Source organism: Giraffa tippelskirchi, chromosome 10, assembly GCF_054371585.1.
Source record: "Giraffa tippelskirchi isolate mGirTip1 chromosome 10, T2T-mGirTip1v1.2.pri, whole genome shotgun sequence".
Lineage (NCBI taxonomy): Eukaryota > Metazoa > Chordata > Mammalia > Artiodactyla > Giraffidae > Giraffa > Giraffa tippelskirchi.
This window is the reverse complement of record NC_137284.1, coordinates 20,650,512-20,678,348: the sequence shown is the minus strand read 5'-3', so window position 1 is coordinate 20,678,348 and position 27,837 is coordinate 20,650,512. Positions and strand designations below refer to the sequence as shown.

Below are 27,837 nucleotides of genomic sequence, written 5' to 3'. Positions count from 1 at the left end.
ATGCCATGGTCGCCATCACTTGGCCCGCACCACTCACTGCATAGATGTGGCTATTGCTCAGTGACTGCCCGGGGCTCTCAGGGAATGACCGCTGACCCCCAACCCCAAGCTTTGACCTCTCCTGCCAGTTTGATCAAAGTGCATACAAATCTCTTTTTCTCATTTGCTCTGACATATGAAGTTGGCATGTTTTCAAAAGGGGTTTGACCAGGAAACTAAAACAAAATCCTAAAAAGGAAAAGCAGACAGAGTGGAACGGATGTGTATCCGGCAGGGCGCTGAGTCCTCATCCTGAGATCAGGACCCTGGTCATGCTGAGTAGCATGCTCGCAGCGTGTGGATTCTGCCCCCGACCTTTACCGCCAAGCGTGGAGGACAAAGCCCTGCCTGTCCTCTGGTGGTTTTCTGTGGCTCAGGCTCTGCAGGTCCTGCTCCTCCTCCATTTCTCTGTCCTGTTCTTTGAAGGGTGTCCACCAGCCAACCATTACAGATGGTTCCTACCTTTCGTGAAATGGAGCTACTTCATCCATTTTAAGAAACTATCTGGGACTGGTCTTGGGGGCTGGGGTTGCTGAAAGCAGAAGTCATCTTCACGGGACGAGTTGCTAAGACCCGCAGAACCCGGAAACACCCCCATCCCTGCCTTTTCTGGATTCTGTTTAAAATCTGAAAGATGCAGGTAATTCTCCCCTTCATAACAGAACAGAAAGAGTGACACCGGAGGGTCAATGAATGCCTGATGCCGTTCTAACCCAGGCGCCCTCTGCGCAGGATATGGTGCTCCGCCGAGTGATCTCACAGAACTCAAGTCATCGCAGCTTTATGGTATCAAATTCCTTAGTGACGACTCATAGTGCCAACAGAATCAGGAGGGTGGGTTGTCCCACATTTGTCCCACTTCAGCTTCCTCCCTTGATTCATCTTGAACCCTTTGCCTTGGTGCCAAGGTTGGGCCTCACTGCCTCAGTGGAGCCCCTCTTTATGTCCCTTCACAGTGTGGTTGGGGCAAGACCAGGAATGGACCGGGAAAGGCTGAGAGGAGGCCCTGAGATGCTCCCTCCTCCTCAGTCCTTTCCCGTGAGCCAGCGTTGTCCTCTAGGAAGATGTCCGGCTCCCCTGCTTCCTGTGACCCAGGCAGGGGTGGGGCGGGGAACACACAGGATTTAGGGCTGCCTCTCAGGCCAAAGTGACCTGACTGTGGGCATGGATGGAGCAGAGGGATGGAGCTGCAGGGCAGGTGGAGATGACATTTTGCTCCTGGAGGCTGCAGGCCCGCTTTGTTCTTATTTTGTTTTGCTTGCATTTGTTCCCACAATCCGGGAGGGAGAATGCCAGAGACCAGGCAAAGTTGACCCCCCAACTGCAGCAAAGCACAGGCCAAGACCCGCAGTCCACAGCCCTGGCCAGTGGCTGTTGGGAGAGGAAGGTCTGGTTCTCATCTTGGCAGTTGGGCGGTCAGTTCAGGAGGAGTCTAGGAGAATTTGAAGGAGGGTGGAGTTACCCCCCCTGCTCCTTATCGCTCCTTCCAGACCCCTCTTGGCTCCCCCAACCACGACAAAACCCCTCCAGCCAAGATGGATCGCTGCATCAGCCAACCAGACACTTACCGCCAGCTTTGGGCACAGGAGAGCTGAGCTGAGTTTTCTGGGAAGAGATCCGAAATTCAGGGGGCCAGGGAGGCAGCCCCCTTCCCAGCCACTGGGTGGGATTTTTCTCCATGTCCTCCAACCAGTCTGACCTCCACTCCCATGGGGTCAGGGAAAGGGTGGAAGTCAGAGAGAGGTCGTCCCGGGGAGAGGGAGGTGACGAAGCATCTGTCAGGGAGGGTAGAGATGTCTGTGGAGGGTTGGCCTTCACCCTTGGGGACCAGTTTAGGGCAGAAGGCGTGGAGCTGCTTAAGGCATACACCCAACCCTAGATATAACCCAGTTCCACTTGGTCCATCACCCCAGTGGCCACATCCCGAGGGTCCTCCAGCCCAGGGAGAGGAAGACGTTCATTGATTTCTTCAAGAGAACAGCTTGAATTCTCTCCTCCCAGCTCAGCCCTGGCTTTCTGTCCTAGGTAATTCCTGCTCTCCTGTTCACCACAATCCTGACTGCTTTTTTAGGGGAAAGAATGTAGAGTTAGGGTTTGAAAGCTAGGTCTAGGGGATATATGTCCGAGGAAGGGAACATCGAAGGGGCCAGGGGAGCCCTCACTACCTGCTGTTGACTTGGGAATGATGGTCCCAACCTGCTAGATACACGAAACAGGGAGACCAGCATCGCCTCACTTGGCCATAGATGGGAGAGGAGGAAGGCTTTGACAGCTCAGGGAGACATAAGAGACAGAACAGAACTTCCCACAGTGGACGAATCTGTCACTGGACTGGGAAGGGTAACCTTTCTTGCACCCCACATTTGGTAAGAGGAAGGTCCTAGAGATAGCAGAATGGACCATATAGTTGGCTGCCTCTGGGCCTTTTTTTTTTTTTTTTTTAATATTTATTTATTTGGTTGTGCCAGATCTTAGTGTTGGGATGCAGGATCTAGTTCCCTGACCAGGTTTTGAACCTAGAACCCCTGCATAGAGATTATGGAGTCTTAGCCACTGGACCACCAGGGAAGTCCCTGCCTCTGGGCTTTTAACTTTCACAGTTTATCCTTGTTCTGGGTGATCTTGGGCAAGTTAATAAACCTATGGGACTTACAGTTCCCTCATATGGAAAAGAATGACAAGTATTCCTCAGAGAGCTGCTGTTAATGCTGAATGTATGTAAGGCACTTGGCATGGGGGCTGGGACATAGTGACGATGGTGAGGATGCTTGACTCTTGGTCGGCGAGAAGCTGTGTCCCACAGTGATCTCACGTACCCGTAAAGACGCAGTCTGCCTCCCTAGGCTCCAGACCAAAGCCAAAGCTGTCCGCAGCCACGGCCAGGGCCCGGGCGAAGTGGGCGTCAGCGAGGAAGGAGCCATCCGAGGAGCTGACCAGGCTGGCTCTGGCGCTGGGGCCGTTGTCCTCCGATGCTGAGCCCCAGCCATTGGCCAAGGAGCCCTCGCTGGGCGTGGGCGTGAGGCAGGGCCGAGGTGGGCACAGCAAGCCCCTGACCTCAGACCCCACTCCTCCTCCAGGCCTGCCCATGTCTGCTAGGTCCGAGGCCGTGGGGACGCTGATGTAGCCATAGGTGATGGGAGGGGAGGGCGCCCTTGGCATCGGAGAGACACTGTTCCTAGGAAGAGGTCAAAGGGGAGATGGCATGCTGTTGAGTGGGGGCAGAGCGTGGAGGGGCAGAAAACAGTCCAGTGAGGAAGGTGGAGGCGGGAGAGGTGAGCACACCCCTGTCTCCAGCTTATCTGTATCCTCTGGCTCCCCTCTGGCCACTCACCTGGGGGTCTCCTCACCCTCACTGAGCTCCAGGCACAGGGCCACCTCCTCAGGGGTCAGCACGCTGTCCTGATCCTCCCCCAGGGACGACAGCGACGAGCTGGACAGGCGGCTGGATGCTGGGCTGGGACCAGAGAGGGAAGAGGCCTGGGGGCTGGAGGGGCGGGGGGTACCGGAGGGAATGAGGGCGGGGACTGGGGCTGCGGGCGGTGGAGGGGAGGTGGGGGCTGGGGGCTCCACCGAGTGCCTGTTTGGGGTAAGACAGAAGCGTGGTTAGCGCAGTTCTTCCGGTCCCTGCCGCCCCTGCCCCAGCCCCAGCCCCGTCCCCGCTCAGCAAACACCTCCCACACCCCCGTGCCCCGCCCTGCTTCCTGACCCCAGGCCCTCTTACTGGGTCTGTTGACTCTGAGTGGGGGGTCCACGGGGAGCCAGGGGTACTGGGGGCAAAGGGCGAGTCATCAGCTCACTGGAGGAGCTGAGGAGCTGTGGTCCCAGCGCCCGCCAGGCCACCAGAGCACGGGGCACAGCTCCTGGGGAACAAGAGCCTGGGTGTGAGATCGCAGAACCCTCACGGCCCCCGGGGACGCCCAGCGTCCCCACCCCGCCACCGAGCCAGCCTCCTCAGGGACAGGAGAAGCCAGATGGAGGGGCTGGTGGGCCCCACACCACGCCTCACTCCCTCATTCGCCCCCCCAGGGCCCTCCACTCACCTGGGCTTTGGGAAAAGTTCTTAGAGCCTCTGTTGCCCAACTCGCAGGCCCAGAGCTCTGCAGGGTGGCTGGCCCGGAGCAGTGGGGAGCTGTTGGCCTGGTGCAACTCTGCAAAACAAAGAGTTGGGGGCTGGCGGCCAATCCAGGTGGGCCTTTCAGATCCCAGCCACAGGCTCTGTCTTCAGCCTGATCATCCACTTAAGCTTTTCTCTGAATCCAGAAAAAAGAGAGAAGAATCTCCCTCCATCCAGGCAGCTGTGATATAATAATGAAGGAGCACTAGTCTTGGAGTTAAATCTCCTGACTCATAGCCTGGCTCGGCCGAGTGTTAGCTGTGTGACCTCAGATAAATGCATCAACCTTCCTGAGCCTGTTTCGTTTGTAAGCAGCCACTTCAAAGGATGGTTTTACCAAGCAATTGAAAACAGATTGGAAAGTTGCTGGCATCTAATAAAGTAATTTTAAAAACAACCTCTGGGGATTTCCCTGGTGGTCCAGTGGCTAAGACTCTGCACTCCCTATGCAGGGGGGCCATGTTTGATCCCTGGTCAGGGAACTAGATCCCACATGCTGCAACTAAGAGCTGGCTGCAACTATAATAAAAGATCCCACATGTTGCAGCTAGGACCTGGTGCCAAATAGATAAATAACTAAAAAAAAATATTTAAATAATTTAAAAAAACAACCTCTCTACTGTATACATGCTAATTTCCTGATCTCTGTAACCTCACATTGCCACCTCCTACTTTCGTGAATTGTGACTCTGTGAAGGCAAATACTCTTTCTTTCTTTGGAGAGAATCTGTTCATTTCCACTTCTCACATGGTATATATTTCACGTGGCTCTGGATAGTCTTGTCCTGATAAACCCAGTGTCTCTCACTTGGAGAGATGGGTTGAGCTCTCAAGTTGAGTTGAATGAGGAAGACAAAAGATGGCAGCCCCAGGTATGATGGAGAGAGTCAGCTGATGGGAAGAGGAAATTTAAAGTAGGAAGAAGTGTTGGTCTCACTCAGGTGGGCAATGCCTTGCCAAGGATGGTCAAGACATATTGAGTGAGTCAGTGAATGGATGGATGATATTAGAGATGCAGGTGTAAACACAAGGTGAGAAGAATCATGTGTGAGATGGCAGCTACCATCAGGTCCATGTGGCCACTTAAGAGATAGGGCTCTGAGTAAATCGTGACAATACAAAAGCCCCGGCTGTGTGCAATGACTTGGTCAGGCCAAAACCAAAATGGATCTAAGTTTAAGCCAGAAGAGAAACAGAGTAATAAAAGGAAGGGATTTCCCCAAGACCTGGAATAGGAGAACATTAATCAAAGTAGAAAAGAAATAACCTTCAGGTTAATGCCACATGATCAGAAGCCCAAAGCTCAGTTAGGAAAGGGGAGAAGAGACCAGGCAGGACTCTCGACACAGAGCTGTCTCGTCAATCTAATATAAAAGATGTGGGGGCCACAATGGGCAGGTTCAGAGGGGGACAAGGCATTCATCAGGGATCCATCTGGGCCCTAGAAACCCATGTACAGTGGCCGGACCTTCTAAGCCACTGGATGAAAACCCACACAATGGCTAGACTTCCTCCACCAGAGTTTCCATTTGTACTTTGGCTGGTTTAGCTTTTACTCATTTCCTTTAATTGTCGTATGACCCAGGGAGTCCTGGAGGCCAGCTTTGAATGCTCCAACCCCCACTCTCACCAGCTTTGTCTTGTCTTGGGCCTGGCTTCTTGCCTAAGCTCAGAAGTGGGGGCACATGATGTTGGTGTTGATTTGTGTGGAAAGGGAAGGGAAAAGGCTGTATTTATCCCAGCTCATTTTACTTCTTCTAAAGGATTTTTGGTAACCAAAAAAAAAAAAACAACCCACTTTCTACTTTGCTTGGAATTACTTGAATTTAGTGTCAATATTATTTGAATAAACTATACACTAATGTTATCAAAGTAAGGTGGAATCTTGTTGGGTACACCTGAATTGCGATAGGTATTTGTTTGAGTGAATTATTTAACAAGGATATTCAATATATGTATCGGCAAAGTGAACTAAGAATCTGACATAATGGATGAGATAGCTGTTGTCTGACTATTAGTACAGAGGTAAAAAAAAAAACCCAACTAGGCTCATATAATAAGAAAAAGGAATAAGCAGCTCAAGGAGGGGCACTGAGAGACACCACCAGTGTTAGAAGACAAACAATCAACAGACTTTTGGACTAGATGATAGCAGTAGAGGAGCTCCATGCCTCCGGATGAGATTTTTTTTTTTTTTTTCACTATCAGGCTGTACTGCGTGGCCAGTGAGATCTTAGCTTCCTAACCAGGGACTGAACCTGTGACCCCTGCAGTGGAAGTGTGGAGTCTTAAGTGCTGGACCACAAGGGAAGTCCCTCTGGATGAGATCTTATTGCTGTTGCTGTTGTCCACCAGCCTAGGGGAGTTACTATGCTGACCCCATCCTGGAGCAGTGATGGCGTGGAGCCGGATGAGGGAGAAAAGGGGTGTGATGAGGACCTAAATCTCTAAGTGAGATTAGGAAACTTCGTCTCAGAACGGGCCCTTCTTAACAACTGACCGTAGGAAATTGTTCCTCTTTTTGGGGTAGCATTAATGTTTTCAAGTGGGATATACATTATATTCAAATCAGTGTGGTTATCCATAAAAAAGCTACTTTTTAAATGAGATTTATGCAACCTCTTTTTAGCTGGTATTTCATGATCACAGAGGATTTCTAATGCAATAGTTCTGAGGCAAAGCTGGAAAGGATGCCAGCTTCGCTAAAATTTAGAGTCATAAAATTCTGGATATTGGCCAAGCCCTTAATTACTCTAAATCCATCTTTATCTTGATAAAAGTTGGATTGTATCCACTTAACAAAACTGGCTGCTGAATGTTTATAAATCTTACTAATGAGTATAGGAAGCTCATGGAGATGGCGGAGAGTGAAGTCAATGTTCAGAAATGGAAAAACAGAGTCAGCGAGAGAACAGAGTTTCCCAAGGGTGCTCCCAGAGAGATTCAAAGTAACTTTTGGAAGCAGATGATTCTGGTTTCAAATTTAAGATCTGCAGCTTATGGATGTAGGGTTTTAAACAAGCTACCCCATTCTGATCCTCTTTCCTTATCTGTAAAATTAGAGAAATAACACCTGGCCAATATGTTGTGAGGATTCAACAAGGTAACAAGTATGAGGAAAGCACCTAACGTAGAGTAGTTGCTCAAGAAATAGAGACTATACTTACTTCTCTCTGGAAAGTCAAAACAGGCAGTCGAAAGTCAGGGGAGAAATTGACAGGAAGGAAATGCTCATTCTCTGGGAAGCGAGCTGGGAGTCGGTACCTGGGCAGGACCCATACATCGTGCATAGTGCATATGTACACAATACATAGCACAGAGGTTACACGAGGTTTCATGCTAGCGCTGGTCACACTCCTCCAGGTTCTAGAATTACCCGTGTGCTAGTCATGCACTTTCATTAGACTCGGAGCTAGTAGAGAGCAAGGATTATGTTTAGGATCACTGTGTTCCCCTATCCCCTATTCCACCCCTGGTGGTGCTTATTCAGTGTTTGCTGAATTGAGCTGCCTTCAGAAACAGGGCTCACTGCTGGTGTGCAAAACCCAGGCAAGAGCCCGTGTAAAGAAAATCTGAGGCCTGGGGCTTCCCTGGTGGTCCAGTGGTTAAGAATCTGTCTGCAATGCAAGGGCCATGGGTTCGATCCCTGGTCGTGGAGGTAGGATCCCACATGCCTTGGAGCAACCAAGCCTGCTGGCTGCAACTACTGAAGCTCCTACCCCACAACAAGAGAAAGAGAGAGTCTGTGCACAGCAACAAAGATGACGCATGAATGAAAGAAGATCCTGCATGGCTCAACGAAGACCCAAAGAAAGAAAGAAAGAAAAACTAAGGCCAGCACCCTCCTGGCTGGGTGCGTGGTGATAGGTGTCCAATGGGACAGACTGCGAGTGGAGGGCAGCTCACAACTAGCACCGAGGCTCCTGTCCCCCATACACCCCGATTCAGGCTGCGTGCATCTTCCCATCCTTACCCTGCTTCTTTCTGGCCTTCCAAGCCTCTGCGGGAGCCAGAGACAAGCGTGGGGAGGAGAGGCCCCGGTGGCCACAGAGGCTGTCTGAACTGGGCCAGGGGCTGGAGAGCTGGGCCGGCTGGGGTGTGAGCCGCCTGGCACCTGGGGCCTGGGGGCTCGGCCGGGCTGGGGGGCTGGAAGGCCCGTCAGCGATGAGGGAGCCATAGAAAGTGCTGGTGTCAGGAAGCAGGGGCACCCCAGGGCTTCGGGGATCCCAGGAGATCACTGCAGTAAAAAATGACAGGAGGGATTACGGTGAATGCAGCCCACCCACGCCCCCTTTTCTCCAGAACCCCCGCTCAGCTGCTAGGCCCCCTACCCCCACCCCTGGGGGTCCATGCTCACAAGAGCGGCGACCGTCTAGCGGGTCCCGGGGGTCCACTCCCAGCCGACTGCTGAGGCTGCTGCTGCTGCTGAGGTCTCGAGAGCCGGAGGTGGAGCGCCACGTGTCCGCCAGCCAGGGGGAGTCGCTGTGATCCATCCTGGATGGATGCGGGGGTGCGGGGCAGAGAAGCAGGTGGAGGGAAAATGTGATTGGTCAAGACCTCGAGCTCAGCAGGTAGCAGAAGGGTTAGTGTAGATGGTGGTACCAGCTTTACTCTCATTACTTTTCAGCCCTCCACAGATTCCTTACGATCTCTGATCTGCTATCCCAAACTCAGCGCCCCTTTCTTATCCTGAGATCAAAGGACATCCAAGTTGCCCCAGAGCTGGCAGGTATCACAGACAGATGGCTGTGTGCTGAGACAGAAAGAATACACATCGGGAGCCAGATTTGGTGCCGCCAGACTGTGCAACCCTGGGCCAGCTCAGTCTTTTAGCCTCTCTAAGCCCTGGTTCCTCCAACAGTAAGACTTCCTTACAAGGCTGATGCTGTAAGCTGAGATGAAGAAGTGAGAGATCACTCAGCCAGCAGTGCAGGAGTTCGCACTGCTGGGGTCAGGATAGGGGGCCTAGCATCATCTCTGTCTCTAGCCTGGTTCCCTTTGAATGGGGTGCCATGCCGGTGGGGGGGGGGAGGATCCGACCAAAGCACTTCTCTGCCTAAAACCCTCAGTGGCTCCCCATGTACCAAGATGGAGCCTGGCTGCCTAGCGTGGCTAACAGGGCCCTCGTTGGCCTAGCTTTCAGCTCCTCAGCTTTATCTTTTGCTCTGACCCATCCTATACCAGAGGCCCCAGCCCAACCAAAAGGCTTGTCTTTCCCTGTAAATAGCAGGCTATTTGCTATTCCCTTTGTCTTCCCCCTTTATTTCAGCTTTAACTTTTTTTTGTGTGTGTGTTTTTAAAATATAATTGCTTTACAATGCTGTCTTAGTTACTGCTGTACAAGGAAGTGAATCAGCCATATACTTACGGATATCCTCTCCCTCTTGGACCTCCTTCCCATCGACCCCCATCCCACCCCTCTAGATCACCAGAGAGCACTGAATGGAGCTCCCTGTGCTTTATAGCAGCTTCCCACCAGCTCGCTATTTTACACATACAGTCAGGGGAAATGTGAAATCTTCCTCCCGTAGTTCCCCACCCAGCCCCCTCCTTGTACTCGTACATGTTTCTGCACTCCCAGCTCTGGATTGCATTTATACTAGTGTGCCTGTCTCAGCTAGACTGAGTGTTCTCCTGGCAAACAGTGACTCTTCTAAAGAAATGAATGAACCGGGTGATTAGAATGGAATCTCCCTTGAGGAAAACGATGATGTCCCAGGGGAGACAGAGAAAGTTCAGGAAGACGCAGACTAAACCCAGGAAGTAGCTGGAAGAGAAAGACCAGGGAGCACAAAACAGCACAGGAACACAGTATCAGCCAGCATGGAACCTTGCTCTGGGCTAAGAAACTGACAGCAAAATGTTAGCCTGAGAGCTGGCACATAATAGGTGCTTGATATACTCCTGTTGAAAGATGCAGATCTGGAATGTGAAATCTCTCAGAAGAAATCTAATGAGTTAAAGAGCAGGAGAAGGTTGATGAATGAGATGAAATGAGCCCCAGAGATGAAACAGTTTAGTGCAAAACTCAGCCAATAGGAGAAAAAAGGACTTTTTGTTTCTTAGTGTCTTGTTTTATAACTGGAGACTTGCTCTGACAGCCAAACGCACTTGGAGCAGATGGATGGATACCCGCAGGCGGGCTGGGTTATTGAGAACAAGGAGTAAGAAGTAATCACATAGGGACAGAGTGCCCTCTGCTGGAACTGTGGGTGGATTATTGTGAAAGAAAGATGCCTCAGTGCGGGTAGGTGATTGCTGAACTTAAAGGTACCGCTAGGTAGATGCTGAATGTACAGAGAGAATGCGAAATCACACTGGTCCTCCCGTGCTAGTTATTCTCCATCCAGCAGAAGAATGCAGTAAGTATTAATGAGAGCTCAGTAACAAGAGCACCAGATTAGGGTTTCAGAAGGCAGGTACTGGCCGTGTAACCTTGAGTGGTCACTTAAGTCTGGGTGGGGACAGTTACTTACCTGTCAGATGGTGTGATAGTGACATTAATGAAAGAGAAATTAATTCTCACTTGAAGTTCAGGGGAGATTCAGGTGTTAGGATGACAAATTGCCTGGCAGTAGGGGAGACGGGGCTTCCCAGGTGGTGCTAGTGGTAGAGAACCCACCTGCCAATGCAGGAGATGTAAGAATCGTGGGTTCAATCTCTGGGTTGGGAAGGTCCCCTAGAAGAGGGCAGGGCAACCCACTCCAGTATTCTTGCCTGGAGAATTCCATGGACAGAGGCACCTGGTGGGCTACAGTCCATGGGGTCGCAAAGAAGTGTCTGGTGGGCTACAATCCATGGGGTCGCAAGGAGTCAGACATGACTCATGCGACACAGCATGCACGCATGCAGGGAAGACGAATGCTTCAGGCAGTTCTCTGTCCCAGCTCCACTGTCCCTCAGCCCCTCTGCCCCCCCTCACCTCCGCCCCTTTTCTGTCTCACCTGTGTTTTAAGATGGCATCCTCACTGGTGTACCTGTACAGACCTGGGAGAGGGCAGGAGGAAGGGTCAGAGAGTCTCCAGAGTCTCCAGCACCTGGCTAGAGGCGCAAAGCTCTGTTGCATTCTGGCGGGACCCAGGGAAGGTCAGCCAGTCCACCGGCGAGTGCGCTTCGCCTTCTCACCTGGGCCCAGGTGCACCCCAGCTTGGCGCCGGCGGTGGATGCACACGGCAGTGCCCAGCAGCAGCAGCCACAGCACGACACCCCCACTGGCAATGACCTCTGGCCGCTTCAAGGCTGCCCACAGCTGCTCCAGGGTCCACGGGCTGTGCGCACTGGGTTGCTGGGCAGCTCGCTCCATGGCCTGCTCTGTAGGGGAATTTGAGCTCAGGACGAGGCAATGAAGGTGGGCAGACAAGGGGGGAGGAGCTGGAAGCATGAGCAGGGAGAGAGAATGGTGGAAAGGGGGCCTGGATGGGTCTGGATGGGGCCAGAGGGCACTGTCCTCACCTAATAGGAGGCAGACAGGGCTGCTGGGCTGCCCAGCGCCCGCGCCAGTGACTGCAGCCACTTGTACGCAGTAGGAACCTGACATGTGAGTGGCGATTTCCAGCTGGGTCTGCTCACCCACCACGGTCCAGTTGGCCGGGGGCAATGAGGTGTTGCCCAGGCTCCAGACCTGAGACACAAACAGAAGTGAGCTTGCCCCCCTCCAAAACCATCACAGCAGTTAAGCCCCTTCATCTGCAGATCAGACTCTGGGTACGTGGCCACCCTGTCCTGGTGTTCACCTGGAAACACCCCCACATGCACCCATACTTCCTATTTCCTTCTTCCCTACCAAGTGGGTGAGACTTCTCTCTAGACTGACAGAAGAGGGACAAAAGCAATCTTCCGAAGAAGGCGTTAGACTAGTGGTTGACACACGTTAGTGTGCTTTAGGATCACTTGGAGGGTTTGTTAAAATCCGGATTGCCAGGGCCATCTCTGACATTCTGATCCACAAAGCCTGTCAATGGACCAAAGGATTTACATTCTAACAAGTTCTCGGACGATGCTGAGGTTGCTGGTCCAGGAATCACACTCTGGCACCACTGCCTTAGGAACTAAGAGTCAGTCACAGCCTGGTTTGGTCCCTGTTCTGTTCCCCGCACTCGTGACCCTAGCCTCACTTTCCATGTCTGTAAACTGGGGATAACAACCCAGGATGGACTGTGAGCTGAAATGAGATCATGTAGGTAAGCACTTTGCAGTGTCTGGCAAACAGTAGAGTCCCTGCTTCGCTGGGCAGGTACCATTTCTTAGTGCCCAGAGCCAGGGAAGGGGGAAGTCTCGGCAACACTAGGGAGGGGTAAATCAGCTTGCAGGGGGTACCTGATAGCCACGGATGATGCCATTGTGGTTTTCAGCAGGTGGTGGGACCCAGCTCACAAGGACACTGCCGTTGCCAGGTTTTAGGGTCACTTCCTGGGGAGGGGCACTGGGCACTGGGTGGGGGAGGGAGACAGGCTATAAGGAATGCTGAAGGAATCCTTGGGAATCTCTGTCTAGAGAAAAGAGCAGGGCTAGGGACATAAGGTCCGAGCCATACTGACAATAACAAGAGCTTCTCTCAGCTTTGCTTTCAGAGCCAGGACAAGAGGGGGCCCAGGGGTGGAAACCACTATTCCTCTTCCTCCTGACTACAGAGGGACAGAAAGGGGCTGGGGGTATATCGTCGGGTTCTGGGAGCATCTGTTCCTGACCTTGTTCAGGCAGCCTCAGGAGCAGCACGTTGCTGTCAGGGCCTTGAGCGCGGCCAGAGGACGGTCTCACTTTGAACTCGTAGTCTTGGCCCCAGTGGAGGCCCCCAAGCTCTGCGCTCTGCCAGCCAGCCAGCAAGGCCTCTGCCCACGGGGCTCCCTGGCCCCCAGGGGCGGCCTGGGTCCTGAACAGGGCTGTGTAGGACTGAGCGGGTGCAGCAGGGCCACTCACCTGGGGAAGACGGAGGGAAGGGAGAACTCAGGGCTCTCGTGAGCAGCCCTTTCCCGAGCTGTGACTGGCTCCACCCCTAGGTCCCGGGCCTCACCTTCCAGCTGAGCCATACAGCTGGCCCAGGCTTGGTGCCCTTCTTGGGGTCTGGGTTCAGCAGGGTCACGTTTTCCAGCTGAATGTGCACAGCCAGAAGCTCCAGGGGCTCCTTGTAGTCCCGGGGCTCTGGGAGCACACAGGTTGGGGATGGGCCCATAGGTCAGAGGGAAGAAATTGAAGAGTGGAGCATTCCTTGGCCACAGAGGAGCCAGAACTCCCAGACTGCCCCGGTCGTGAGCTCTCCAATGTCTATCCTCGGATGGAGGATGATGATGCTTTAGCAGCTCAGTCGTATCTGACTCTTGCGACTCAATGGACTGTAGCCCACCGGGCTCCTTTGTCCAAGGGATTCTCCAGGCAAGAATACTGGAGTGGATTGCCATTTCCTTCTCCAGGGGATCTTCCCGACGCAGGGATCGAGCCTGGGTCTCTTGCACTGCAGGGAGATTCTTTACTGACTGAGCTATGACGGAAGCCCTCGGATGGAGGAACCGCCCCTAAATGAGGTCCCCACCACTCTGACCCTGATCCCAGGTCGAACCCCCACATCCCCTAACCCCAGCCCAAACCAGAATGCGCCACCCTAACTGGTGCCCCCCACCTTGGCCCTGACCTTAGCCGACTGCCCTCCCCTTACCCTGGATGGACACCCTGGCCACCCGGCTCTTCCGTCGTCCGGCACTGTTGGTGGCCATACACATGTAGGTCCCCGCGTCACTCTTCTCTGCTCTTGCCATCAGCAGGGAGCCTTGGGACATCTGTCAGGACCAGGTGTCTTGTGAAGTCTCCCACGTGGAGAGGAAGGTCTAAGGCCTCACGGCCGCCCCTTCCTCAAATACTGCAGGAGACATGGGGCTGGGGGGCGGGTGAGGCTCTTGGAGGGTGTGCACAGCTATGGCCTGGACAGGATGAGGTTTGGGAAGGGGCTACACTCACCGAGTGGCGCCCTGGCTGCAGGGCCAGGGGTTTCTCATCCTTCCACCATGAGACAGTGGGCTCTGGGTGGCCCCAGGGCGGCTCGCACTGCAGAAGCACCTGCTCGCCCACTGCAGCCACCGTGTCCCGAGGCTGGACCTGGAAATCCTCCTGAAGGACTGTGGGGAAGACAGAGGGTTGGCACTCAGCCCAGCCCTCCCATCTGGGTCCCACCTGCTCTGGGTCACCTACCTTGGGGCTCTGCTTTGTGCTGACTCTTCAGATCCCCACCTCCCAGGTCTCCCATCTAGGACCGCCCTGTACCCAGCCCTCCCCTCCCAAGTCTCCCCACCCAGGCCTCACCAGCCATGGACAGCCGCGCGCCCCGGCTGACTGCCGTGCCCAGCCGGTTGCTGGCCTCACAGGTGTAGACTCCCAGGTCCGTGGATCGGGTGCGGTCTTCGTGGGCACGTCCCCGGGGAGGGGGCCGCAGCAGCAGGAGGGTTCCGTCAGGGAGGAGGTGGTGAACATCTGGGGGCACCATGCTCAGGGGGTGCCCGTCCAGCAGCCAGCGGATGGTGGGAGGTGGCTGACCTGAGGCCCGGCAGCTCATCTTGGCCGGGTCGGGGCCCTGGAACAGCTGGTCCTCGGGATGGACTAGGATCTGGGGTGGGAAGTCCTGGGCCATGCTTCCTGGGGGAGAAAAAGAGGCGGGGCCCAGTCCGACCACTAGCAGGGCCCCCAAACCCATGCATGTCTCATTTGCCTCCTCTTGTCTGAAAACGAGCTCCCAAATAACATACTGGGGATGTGAGGGCGATCTGGTTATGACATCTGTCACCCCAGGGTCGATTCAGCTAATCTGGCTGGCTAGGCGGGTGTCCCCTTCCTCTCTCACCACTCCATGTGTGCCCCTCCCAAAGCTATGCCATCAGTCAAAGAGGATGACCGTCCACGATAGAGAAGGACCGGTCTTCGGTCAAGAGTATAAGCTGTGCTCTCCTGCTAGGACCTCCAACCGAGCTCCTAGGCAACATGCTGGGAGGGAGGCTAGAGGGCCAGTGTGCACGCGTGGTACGCGGTGAGGGCCCGTGGAGCTCTCAGTCTGTCTCGCACTTAACAGCACCACCATCATCATCACCATTGTCTCTGCTACCCCACTGCCAAAGGGAAACAGAGGCTTAAGGGCCTCCCCGGCCTCGGCCAGGCCTTGGATCAGGGGTACGCGGGCTAGTAGCGGGGAGGACCGGCCTTACTCACCCGTGAGGAGCAGGAGAGGCAGGGCCCAGTGGCCCCGGAGGAGGCCAACTCCTCCAGCGCCCATGGCTGCTCGAGGGCCTCTGACCTGGTCCGCAGCCCTTGGTCCTACTGCTCTGAGCTCACAGCGGCGAGGGGAAGGAGGGGCGGGGCGGGCTGGTGGTGGTTGTTTGTGACCGAGACTCTGCCCCAGGAGGGAAGCAGCTTTGAGGAAACCGCTGCTTCCTGCCCGGCCTCCAGGGCCTTGGAGAACTGGGAGGAGACCAGATGAGAGAGGCTCTATGACCTTGACCCTTTAGTCATAACCTCTGACTCTAACCTCAAATCCTAGTCTGGGATTTCTTAGAGATAATCCTCACCCTAACTGTAACTCCAGGAGTTTCGATCCTTTACCTCCAAGCCTCTAGTGAACCATTCAATCCCAATCCCAGTTCCTTTGTTTCCAGATGACACCCCTCACTCCTACCCCACTGCCAGAGTGGATTAGAAACCCAGCGGTGAAATCTCAGGGCATGGGCTTTATGAGGCTAAGGGTAGAGAAAAGCGGCGAGGAAGGTAACTGGGTGGGGGGCAGTGTTTCATGTTCATTTCCCAGGGAGAGGTGGTGTGGTAAGCCAGAAGATAACGAAGATAAGAGACTCTGGAACAGTCTGGGAGATGCCTACAGTTCACTCCTGGTCAGCCCAGAGACAGACAGATAAACTTCTGGGAGACCTTGGGCAAGTGACTTAACCCTTGAAAGTCAATTTTCTTATTTGTAAAGTGGAAATAATAATAACAACAACAATAATAGTTCCTACCTTGAGAGATGGAGTAAGAGAAGAGACGAAGCATAAAATCAACCTAGTACAGTGCCTAATGCTTCGTAAGTGATCAGTAAAGCTTAGCCAATATTGTGATTTATTTTTATGCACACCCTATCACTGAAACTATTCAAGCATCCTTGGCTGGGATATTTTTCAGGCCCTGGAAAGATGGTTAGAGTAAATGACCTTTAAGAGTTTTTTCCAGCCCTGGGACTTCCCCGGTGGTTCAGTGGTTAGGAATCCACCTTCCAATGCACGGGGTGAGGATTTGGTCCCTGGTTAGGAAACTAAGGTCCCACATGCGTGTGGCAAAAAAAATAAAATTAAAATTAATCGTTTTCCCAGTCCTGAAATATTGTGTTTATAGCAGACTGTAGCTTCTGAGCCTGCAATGTCAGCGCACACCCTGCTTCTCCCCACCCCCTCTCTAGAGAGACGCTGCTGTCCACTTTCAGAGCCCAGCTCCTGTTTACAGGTCTCTTCCTTCCAAATCTGGAATCTCAGACATTTCCTGGAGCTGTTCCCGGAAGACGAAGGCCAGGCTCTGGGGGCTCAGAGGAAGAATGTCCAGCCTTTGTTCCCCATTGTTCCCGGCCAGCTCCTTTGTGGGGCCCCTAACCCAGCCGACTGTCTCCCTTCCTCCTCCATCCCAGCCTGGCCTCTGCGCCAGCCCCAGTCCCAGCCCCAGCCCCAGCCCTCATAGCCTGAAAGAGGGAGGCCTCCCTCACACCTTCTCTCCTCTCAAATGCAGAACAAGTCTGATTAAGACAATCAGGGCAAGAGAACACTGTGTTCTTTACAAATTGGGCATTTCCAAGGGGTAAAGAACAGACAGAGTGAAAGTAACAGAGTGTCAGAGCTGGAAGAATAGGAATTGGTGTCAGAGAATAGAGTTTGGTATTTCAGAAGTGGAGGAGCAAAGGGAAGTGATGAATTCCATGGGGTGTGCAGGGTATATGCGTGCCAGGCAGAGCAGAGTAGGATTTATGGGGTCAAGGATCTGTGGGGTCAGCATGATGAAGGGGGTATTCAGATGGACACTGAAGTCAGCCAAAGATGAGCAAGTATTAGGGAAATTAAATAGTTTTGTCTAGGCTTCAGAGACAATGCAGAGCAGGCCTTTGACCTTGCCTCTAACCTGCCTGAACACTAGGCTGACTGTGAGTGCCCTTACTGTCTGATGCGAGTGCAAGACTTGTGGCACCATAGATAAGATAGGGGACAAATCTTGAAATTTTTGAGTCCTTGGAGGAGGGGGTGGTCAACCAAGCTCCAGGCTTAACAACATTCCAAGTTTTACAAGACAAAACAAACAGCATTAACAAGAAGCCAGAGATGCAATTTGCTCAGATTGATGATGATATCAGTTTGCATCCTGGAATTATAAACGGGAACCCCAAACCACAATCGTTGAAATCTCACATGCTGAGCGGATGCACTGCCTGGGACCTTTTCCCAATTGGGACTCCAGATGTGCTGTGACATGGGACTTCCCAGCGCTATTTGAGTCTGGACGTTGGTCAAAACCCAATTTGGTGAAGTGTCCTCCGCTGTTTCTATTTCACTTTTCTTTTAATGTTATTACATTGAAAGTAAGCTAGGTGATTCTCTAATAAATATTGGTATTGTTTATTTGTGTATAACAAGTGGTTTATTTTGTTAACATAACCTTTGAACCTGAGACGAAAGTGAAAACTTTTGGCAAAACGACAAGGAAGGAAGGATTTACTGCACATCCAGCCAATTTGGGATTTCCCAGGTCCAGAGCCCCCCAAGCCTGTCTGACTCTGTGACTGCCTGCCCTGCAGGAATGCTGCTGTTAGCAGTCCTCTCTGGTCTCTGCCTTATACACTGGACCTAAGGAGACTAACCAAGTTCTCTCCTAATGATTTAATGGCAGCTTGATTTGACTCAAATCTCTATGCTCTAGAAAGATGGTGTACTTCTCTCGGTGGGGAAAAGGACAAATCTCAAAGAAATTCAGATTCATGACTCGGTGGTCCTCAGGTGGGTAGGAATGGGCAGGTCACTCAGGGAGAAGTGCCTGGAGGCTCTGCAGCTGGGGGAGGACTCCCTGCCTCACAGTCACATGACCCCTCCCTAGAGATGCTGTCAGCACAGCCTCTTTCCATTCCCAGACTCTGCAGACCCAAGTGCTAAGAACTGATGGGGATTGAAGGGTCCCTTCACTCTGAGCTGTTCCTTCAGATATTAAGGCTTTCTCCTCTCTCAGTTCAAGCATCCAGGGCCCTCAGGGTTCCATGGAGTGAAGGCCAAGGGGACTTCCCAATAGCAAGGCATGTCTGGATGGCTCTCAGAGACCGTGATGCTCATTTCCAGCCACCTTCCCCCCACCCTCCCGGCATCCTGATTGTCTCATTCCCACACACTAAGGAAGAGCTGACCGTGTGAGTCATGGGAATGACGTTGGTGGATGGGAGCTGCCTCCAGCTATTTCGAGGAGGCTCTGCTTTGGGACCCCGGTGATGTGCTGACCAGTGACCACTTTAAACAGTATCTTCTTTACCCCCTGGTCTTAGAGTTTTGTGTTTTTTAACTCTTTGATTGCTTGTGAGAGGGAAGACAGAGGAGAGAGATTGTAAGGTGCTCTTTATAAGGACCCTCCAGAGGACATTTCTTCCTACCTCCGGCTCCTGGCTTCTCTGGCTTCTTCTGTGTTTTCTGAAAATGAAGCCAGGACTCCTGCTGGCCAAGCTGGTGGGATAAATGGTACTAATTCAAGTGGGATTGGATGTTGCAGTCTTGGTTCCACCTCTTACTGGCAGAGGGACCTTGAATAAGTCACATAACATTTCGGAGCCCCACTTTCTTCATCTGTAAATTTTCTGTATGAGGTTTGAGGACAGTGGTGCTGGGAAAACACAAGGTATGCATGTAAACCAGCCCTTGAGGGTTCTGGAAAGGCTATAGCCCCTCGCTGACCAATAGAACCATAGGCCCCACCACCCAGGACACTCTCTTTGGCCTTGAGATCCTACCCTTTCTGTCTTCTTGTTTTCGGTTTGTTTCCCTCTTTGTGTGAATTTGGTCCCAATTTCCAAATCCTCCTCTGTTCCAAGATGCCAATGGTTGGAGGGAAATTGAGACAAAAGAGGAGACAGGAATGATCTCCTCTTAGCCGAAGGGGAAGTTGCCCAGACATCATTTCACTGGCTCAGCTTCTGTCTCCTCATTCCTGGGCAATTTCAGTGTCCATGTGGAAATCACGTCTAATACTCTCAACTCCACCGTTTCTTGACTTCCTTAGCACCAGTGTCTGTGAGTCACATCTAGACCACACGTTGGAGATTGGACCAAGTGGAGATTTTAAAGGCTGTTGATGTCACTATTTGTCTGCTCATGTGTCCAAGAAGAAAAAGAGACCAGACCAATTATTGTACTTTGTGTTCAGCTTGTCAATGCCTAACCCCCCACCCCCGCCACCAACCCGGCTAAAGAAACGACCACCAGGAACACACTTGTTGTTAACATGTTGGGTTTCTTTTTTTTTTTTTTTAATTTAGTCTTCTTTATTTTTTTAATTTTTTTTAAATTAATTTATTTTAGTTGGGGGCCAATCACTTCACAATACTGTAGTGGTCCCCACCACACACTGACATGACTCAGCCATGGGTCCACACGTGTTCCCCATCTTGAATTGGGTTTCTTACTCTTTGCAGCTAAGGGCATGCATATCAGGGGGCGCTTCAGTAAGAAGGTGCATTCGTGCTCAGTCAAGTCTGATTCTGTGACCCCATGGACTGTAGCCCACCAGGCTCCTCTGTCCATGGGATTTCCCAGGCAAGAATACTGGAGTGGGTTGCCGGTTCTTTCTTCAGGGGATCTTCCAGACCCAGAGATCGAACCTGCGACTCCTGCTTGGCAGACAGATTCTTTACCACTGAGCCACTTGGGAAGCTCTAGTAAGAATATCTGGGCTTTGACTGGGTAATAGGAAGCGGAGTTTTGGTTTAAATTGGTTGCTGTTGGGGATCTAGGACAATTCAATGATCCTTTGCAGCAGAATGTCTTTAATAATTTCCTTACTATGTAGTATATCAAATGGTTCTTTTTCTTTCTCTTCTATTATAAACATTACTGCTCTGAATCTTTATTTTTTATGTCTCCTGGTATAATTAAGATTTTCTTTACAGAATACCTAAACCTAGTTGTCGAATTTCTGGGTCTGTCTTAGGGCATACAAATTTCAATTTCAGATGCTAATGACAAATTGTTTTCCAAATCAGTTGATTGCCCCAATGTCCTTAAAGTCACATCTTCATAATAGTTGATGGATTTCTTAGTTTTTGACAATCTAGGATGCAAAATAATATTTTTTTGTTGTCTTAATTTGCATTTGCCTGATTAAATGATGAAGTTAAGCATCTTTTCAAGTGTTATCCACCGTTTGTGTTTTTTACCTGGAAAGTATTTATTTCTATCTATTTCTCATTTTTCTGTTGCTTATTTGTCTTTTTCTCAATAATTTTCAGGAGTTTTATATAGGCTGGAAAATAATTCTCTGTGAATTAGAGATATTGCAATAACAAGTTTGGCCTCATATTTTCTCCTTCTTTATGCTGTAATAGATGTTCTTAATTTTTCATAGATATATTTATTAATATTTGTTTTTATGTTTAGGGCATTTTTTTTCTATTTTTGAAGAAAATTTTCTCCCATTGCTTCTTCTAAACATATTCAAATTTTACTTTTAAGTCTTTGATCTATCATGAATTGATTATCTTTTAGGGCTTGAGGTAGTGATATACTTTTTTTGTTTTCCAGGCGGTAACCAATTATTGCAGCATGACTTATTGCTTAGTCCCAGAGACCTGAAATTATTCCTTGACCACACATCAAATACCCATATATACATTTCTAGCTTGTTTCATTGGTCTATTTATCTGGGGGATTCCCTGGTGGCTCAGATGGTAAAGTGTCTGCCTGCAATGTGGGTTCAATCCCTGGGTCAGGAAGATCCCCTGGAGAAGGAAATGGCAACCCTAATTCTGCACAAATCCCATGCTCTCTCAGTTACTAGAGGTGTATAATGTTTTGCTATCTGGTAGAGTGAATCCTTCCCAGTTACTTTTCAAAACTGTCTTGTCTATCCTTGCACCTTTAGCTTATCAAGTCCTTGAAAACTTTGTGGAATTGAAATTGAATGCATAGGAAAAACTGACATTTTATAACATTTCGTCTTCTTATTCATGAACTTGTACACCTGTTAATTTATTTGATTCTTCTTAATTCTTTTTTTAATTATTTTAAAAAATATTTGTTTATTTATTTTGCTGTACCAGGTCTTAGATGTGATACATGGATCTTCTGTTGCGGCCCTCAGACTCTCTAGTTGTGGGGCTAGCTTAGTTGTTCCATTACTTGTGGGATCTTAGTTCCCTGACCAGGGATTGAACCCTCATCCCCTGCATTGCAAGGCAGATTCTTAACCACTGGATCATCAGGGAAGTCCCTACTTGGCTTTTCTTTAATGTCTTTTAATAAAGCTTCATAATTTACTCTATAGAGATATTGCACATATTTTGTTCAATGTTCAGTTCAGTTCAGTTCAGTCGCTCAGGCTTGTCCGACTCTTTGTGACCCCATGTATTCTTAGCCTAATTGTTAGACCTCCTGTTGAGATTATTAGCAAAGATAGATGCAAGAATCTCTACCAACCTGTATGCTTGTCCCTTTGCAATACTAGTTGTCCCTCCCATAAGGAATGGAATCTTTTCCCCAACACCTTGGAGTTAGGCTGACCTTGTGAGTCACTTTGACCAACAGAATATAGTGGAAGTGATATGTGGAACTTCCAACTCTAAGCCTCAAAAGGTCTTGCAGCTTCTGTTCTTGAAACATTGCCCTGAGACTATTATATGAAGAAGCTCAATTTACTCCCACAGAGTAAAAATGAGCTATTCTAGCTGATGTCTAAACCTGCTAGCCAACTGTAAGTATCAATCACCAGACTTGTGAGTGAGGCCCTCTTAGGCTCCAGCTGCAGTTCAAGATGCCAGATGATACAGTCACATAAATGACCTCATGCAGCACCTGCAAGTCAATTGCCTAGCTGGGTTCAGCCCTACCCGCTGACACAAAGAATTGTGATAGAATAAAATGGTTATTCTTTTAGGTCATTCAATGTTGGAGTGTCTTGTTACAGAGCAATAAAGAAATGAGACATTGTGACATTATGTCTAGTAGTTTGTAAATTCCTTTGAAATTTCTATATAGAAAATTTTGTAATCTAAATGAATTTTTGGTTTTTAAATTTCTCATCTTTCTGCATTTTGTTTTCTTTTTCTTGTTTTACCAGTTCAATGTTGAAACCAGGAGTGAATATGAGTATCTTTGTTTAACTTCTTCATTTTAAAAGGAATATATCTAATGTTTCACAATTAAGAATGAGGCTTGCTGTTGGTTTTTTTTAGGTATTATTTATCAGGTTTTAGAAGTTTTTTATTTCTAGTTTGGTAATGCTTTTATCATTATCATTTTTTCACGTATCTAGTTTGTCTCCCTTAATCTGTTAATGTGGTGGATATCATTTAGGAACTTTCTAATTTTAAATTATTCTTGCCTTCCTGGCATAAATATAGTTTGGTCATGATGTATATATATCCCTTCTTAACACATTCCTAGATTCCTTTGCTTACATTTGTTTAGGGTATTTTGTATGTATGTTCACGAGATTGGCTCATAATTTTTTCTCTCATGCTTTCCTTGTCTCATTTTGTTATCAGGGTTTCACCAGCCTCATATAATGAGTTAAAGAGTATTCACTCTGTGCTGATTTTCTGGAAGAGTTTGTATAACGTAGAAATTATCTGTTCCTTGAACAACTGGTAGGACCTACTTATAAGAGCATTTGAGCTAAAGTTTTCTTTGGAGAGGATTTTAATTTCTTTTTTCTGATTCAAATTCTGTTGTATATGGTATCCCCAAACTTGTTGCTCTTACAACTGGAAGTTTGTGCTCTTTGACCAATATCTCCCATTCCCCTACCCCTCAACCCTTGGTAAATACCACTCTACTTTCTGTTTCTCTGAGTTTGCCTTTTTAAAGTTCTATATGTAAGTAATATTGTACGATATTCATCTTTCTATGTCTAATGTATTTCACTTAGCATAGTGCCCTCAAGGTCCATCCAAGTTGTCACAAACAGGAAAATTTCCTTCTTTTTCATTGCTGGATAATATTCCAGGGCATGTGTATACCACATTTTCTTTATCCATTTATCCCCTGATGCATGAATATGGAAAGCTAGGTGTTTCCATATCTTGGCTATTGTGAAGAAGACTGAAATGAACATGGGGGTGCAGATATCTCTAGACATCTAGATTTCAATTCTTTTGGATATATACCTAAAAGTGGGATTGCTAGATCATATGATAATTCTATTTTTAATTTTTTAAAGAAGTTCCACACTTATTTTTAGAGTGGTTGTGCCAACTTGCATTCCCATCAATGGTGCACTGGGGTTCCCCCTTTTCTCTGCTCTCTCATCAATACTTATGTCTTCTTTTTTTTTTCTTTTGCTGGTAGTCATTCTCATTGATATGAGGTGATATCTCATTGTGGTTTTGATTTGCATTTCCTGGATGATTAGCACCACAGCTTCTTTTTTTTTTTTTTTTTAAATTAACTAAATCCATACTTTATTTGGATTTCCTTAGTTTTTACCTAATGTCCCTTTTGTATTCCAGGATCCTATCTAAGACACCACATTATGTTTAGTCATCTGTCTCTTTAGGTTCTTCTTGCCTGTGATGGTTTCTTAAGGTTGCCAGTGTTTTGTTGTTGTTTTGTTTTGAGATGATATAAAATTTTTTCTTTAATATTTTTAAACTGAATTGAGTACCACAGTTTCTTTATCTAGTCACCTACTAAAGGACATCTTGGTTGCTTCCAAGTCTTAGCAATTATGAATACAGCTGCTATAAGCATCTGTGTGCACGTTTTTGTGTGGACATGTTTTCAGCTCATTTGGGTAAATACCAAGGAGTGCAGTTGCTTGATCATATGGTAAGAATAGGGCTTTCCTGATGGCTCAGTGGGTAAAGAATTCACCTGCAATGCAGGAGAAACTGGAGATACTAGTTCGAACCCTGGGTCGGAAAGATCCCCTGGAGAAGGAAATGGCAACCAACTCCAGTATTCTTGCTTGGGAAATCCCATGGACAGAGGAGCCTGGAGGGCTGCAGTCCATGGGGTCACAAAGAGGTGGACACAACTGAGTGACTAAGCACATGATAAGAATATATTTACTTTTGTTTAAAACTGCCATACTTTTTTCAAAGTGGGTGTACCATTTTGTATTCCCACCAAAAATAAATCAGAATTATTGTTCTGTATCCTTATCACATTTGGTGTTGTCAGTGTTTTGGATTTTGGCAACTCTAATAGTTGTGCAGTGTTGTTTTTTTTTAAATAATTGTTGTTTTAAATTGCATTTCCCTGATGACATATGAGATGGAGCATCTTTTCACGTCTTTACTAGCTATCTGTATATGTTCTTTGGTGAGGTATCTGTTCAGATCTCTTGTCCATTTTTCAATCAGGTTGTCTGTTTTCTTATTGTTGAATTTTAATTTTGTATATATTGTGTATATTATTGTATATATTACCTTTGTATATATTGGATAATAGCATTTTGTTTTTTATATTTCATCAGATATGTCTTTTGCAAATATTTTCTTCCAGTCTGTGGCTTATCTTCTTGTTCTGTTGACATTATCTTTCAGAAAGCAGGAGTTTTTCATTTTAATGAATTCCAGCTTATAATCATGTCTTCCATGGATTGTGCCTTTGGTGTTGTATCTTAAGCATTGCTGTATCCAGGGTTATCTAGGTGTTCTGTTATCTTCTAAGAGGTTGTTTTCTTTTTTTTTTTTTTGGCCATTGTATCCAGCATCCAGGATCTTAGTTCCTCGACCAGGGACTGAAACTTGCAGTGGAAGTGAGAAGTCATAATCATTGGACTGCCAAAGAGGTCCCTTCTAGGAGTTTCAAAGTCTGATGCAGATTTAAGTTTTAAAATTTCTATCATAATTTCTTCTTTAACACATGAGCTATTAAGAAGTCTTCTTTTTAATACACAAATGAGTGGAATTTTTATATAACTTTTCACTGTTGCTTTCTAATTTAATTAGTGATTAGAGAATAACGTCTACATGATAACAACCCTGCAAAATTTATTGAGATTTATGCCCTAGTCAATACACATGGTCAATATTTGGAGAACATTTTATATATTCTTCAGAAGACTATATATTCTTTAATTGGTGTAGATCTTTATATATTTTCAAAACAAATGTTGTGTATTAAACTACTGAAATCTTGCAAATCTTTACTATCTTTTCAAGTCTGTTTTGCCAATTGCTAATCGAAGAGATGCTTTGAGATCTTCCACTGCAAAAATAGACTGGTAAATTTCTCCCTGTAACAGTATCAATTTTTACTTCACATATTTTTTTTGTTTTTTGGCCATGCAGCATGTGGAATCCACCCTTACCAGGGATCAAACTCAGGCCCCCTGCATTGGAAGAACAGAGTCTTAACCACTGGACCACCGGTGAAGTCTCTTATTTCATATGGTTTGAAATTAATTAATTAGACGCACATAATTCAATTTTAGTGTTTGTTTTTGGTGAAAACAAATCTTTTGATATTATGTAGCTATAGACACTATTGAGGCTTCATTTATAATTCCCCAGAATTTTCCTCTACACTGAAAGCTATTTTGTGTGCATACCTGCAACTCTGTTTGGGGAACATATTGGGATACATGAAAGTCAGGCTGGGAGTACCAGGAATTAAGGTCATAGAAGAAGCCCTAAACTAATGATGGATGGGGATTTGCTGGATCAACACCCCAGTTTCCTTGCCTCTCAGTGGGGATTATCCTCAAATCTGTTTAAAGCCATCTCCCAGGGCTCCCAGCAGCATTGAGCTCCACAGTACTAACTGGTTTGGTAACATAACCCTTATTGGTTTTGATCTCTTTGCTGATCCATTTCTTTACTCCTCTACTGATGTCTCCTGAAGTAAACTATTTGCACTCAAATTCAAAGTACCCCACTTATTCCTAATAACAAAGGAGACATCTGTTTAACAGGAGTAAACCAGGACTGTCTCAGCAAACACGATGTGGGGACATTCTACTATAATGAGGTTTTTGGTCCTAAAGTCCATTTATCTCATATTACCAGCTACCCCCACTTCCTTTGGCTTACTATTTGCCTGGCACATCTTTTTGCAGCACTGCACTTTCAACTTTTCCAAGTCTTTGTTTGGGATATATATCATTTAAACAACATTATAGCTGGATTAAAAAATACTGTCCATCAGGTTGCATTATAACTAATTTAGGCCATTTATAATATGTTTATAATCTATAATTTAGCCGTGTTTCTGTTGTCTTATTTTTTTAAATTCTCTATTCTCCCATTTTTCTATGCTTCTTTTTTTCTCTTCTCTTGGCTTTAAAAGAAATTGATTGATTTTGTGTTTGTTTCCTTAATCTATCAGTTTGGAACGTATACCAATTCTCTTATTTTCTTCTTTTTGCTGTTACCCTGATAATGTTCCATTGAATACTCAATAAAATCTGAAATTAATATCTTAATCATTAATATTAATATTCTTCCCCCTCCCAAAAGAATTTAAAGACTTCAGAATAATTTAATTCTGATAACTCTCCTCCTGATTTACATCCTATTATTTTCCTGTGTATTATTTATAAGGTTTTGAAAGCGACAAATAGATATTATTTTCATTTTATAAGGTACTATTTAATTTGCCTACATTTTTACTAATTTCTTTGGTCACTATTCTTTCTTCATCTCAAACCTGTCTTTTGGAATAATTTTCCTTCTTCCTAAAATGTATCTTTAGGAATTCTTTTAGTGTTGATGGTAAACTGTAGTTTTTGTGCATCTGATAATATATTTTACCCTCATATTTGGAAGACTGCGTTGGTGGGTACGATATTCTAGGTTAATAGCTATTTTTACCCATAATTTTGAAGACATTGTTCACTTTCTAATGATTTCTTTTATTATTGTCTAAATGTGTAAGACCTTTTCCCCTCTGACAGCCTTTAAGATTGCCAACTATAAATTGGCACTTGCTGTCTACCTCTACAAGGATTCAGTCATGAGCCACTGCAGCTGGTAAACCAACATTCCTCTGAGAGGAGTTCAGGGTGAAGATCAGGAATGAGGCACTCTGTGTTCTGGGAAAAATTGGCAGAACAGGTCTTCCAATAGATATTTGCAGGAGAAGATTTTATGAGCCTAATTCTTTATCTTAAAAAAAAATTTAACTGTTCTCTAAGTATGGGAAGATGCAAGCATCTGGGCTCACTGAACTCTAAAAAAAAAAAAAAGTATTTATTTATTTGGCTGCATCGGGTCTTAGTTGCACAGGGGTCTTTGCAGCTCATGGACTCTCTAGCTGTGGCATGTGGGCTCTAGAGTGCCCAGGATTTGGTAGTTGTGGCTCTAGTTGCTCCACAGCATGTGGGATCTTAGATCCCAGACCAGAGATTGAACCTGCATCCCCTGCTTTGCAACGTGGATTTTTACCACTGATCTTGCGTCTCCTCGTATCTTCTAGAAAAGCATTAAAATCATTAACAGGGACATCTGTTCTTCATGACTAGCAGCAAGCCTCTGCCAAAACGTATGC

General features: G+C 47.7%; 1 protein-coding gene across 2 annotated transcripts; it reads right to left on the bottom strand.

Annotated features, from left to right (window-relative positions):
• Nucleotides 1-804: 804 nt before the first annotated feature.
• ROBO4 (roundabout guidance receptor 4) lies at nt 805-15,927 on the bottom strand. 2 transcript variants are annotated; one of them, XM_081535047.1, is made up of 18 exons: nt 15,341-15,927; nt 14,444-14,773; nt 14,102-14,259; nt 13,803-13,923; nt 13,164-13,291; nt 12,841-13,069; nt 12,470-12,582; nt 11,606-11,774; nt 11,279-11,464; nt 11,098-11,140; nt 8,511-8,647; nt 8,127-8,390; nt 4,080-4,187; nt 3,761-3,899; nt 3,371-3,616; nt 2,856-3,214; nt 1,608-1,814; nt 805-1,471 (listed from the first exon to the last, which is right to left on the bottom strand). In XM_081535047.1, the coding sequence occupies exons 1-18, from the start codon at nt 15,402-15,404 to the stop codon at nt 1,461-1,463; spliced, it is 3,012 nt and encodes a 1,003-aa protein (XP_081391173.1). In that variant the 5' UTR covers nt 15,405-15,927; the 3' UTR covers nt 805-1,460. The 2 variants fall into 2 exon arrangements, with proteins under 2 accessions (XP_081391173.1, XP_081391174.1); XM_081535048.1 differs by having other exon boundaries at nt 2,856-3,208.
• Between the last annotated feature and the right edge of the window lie 11,910 nt (nt 15,928-27,837).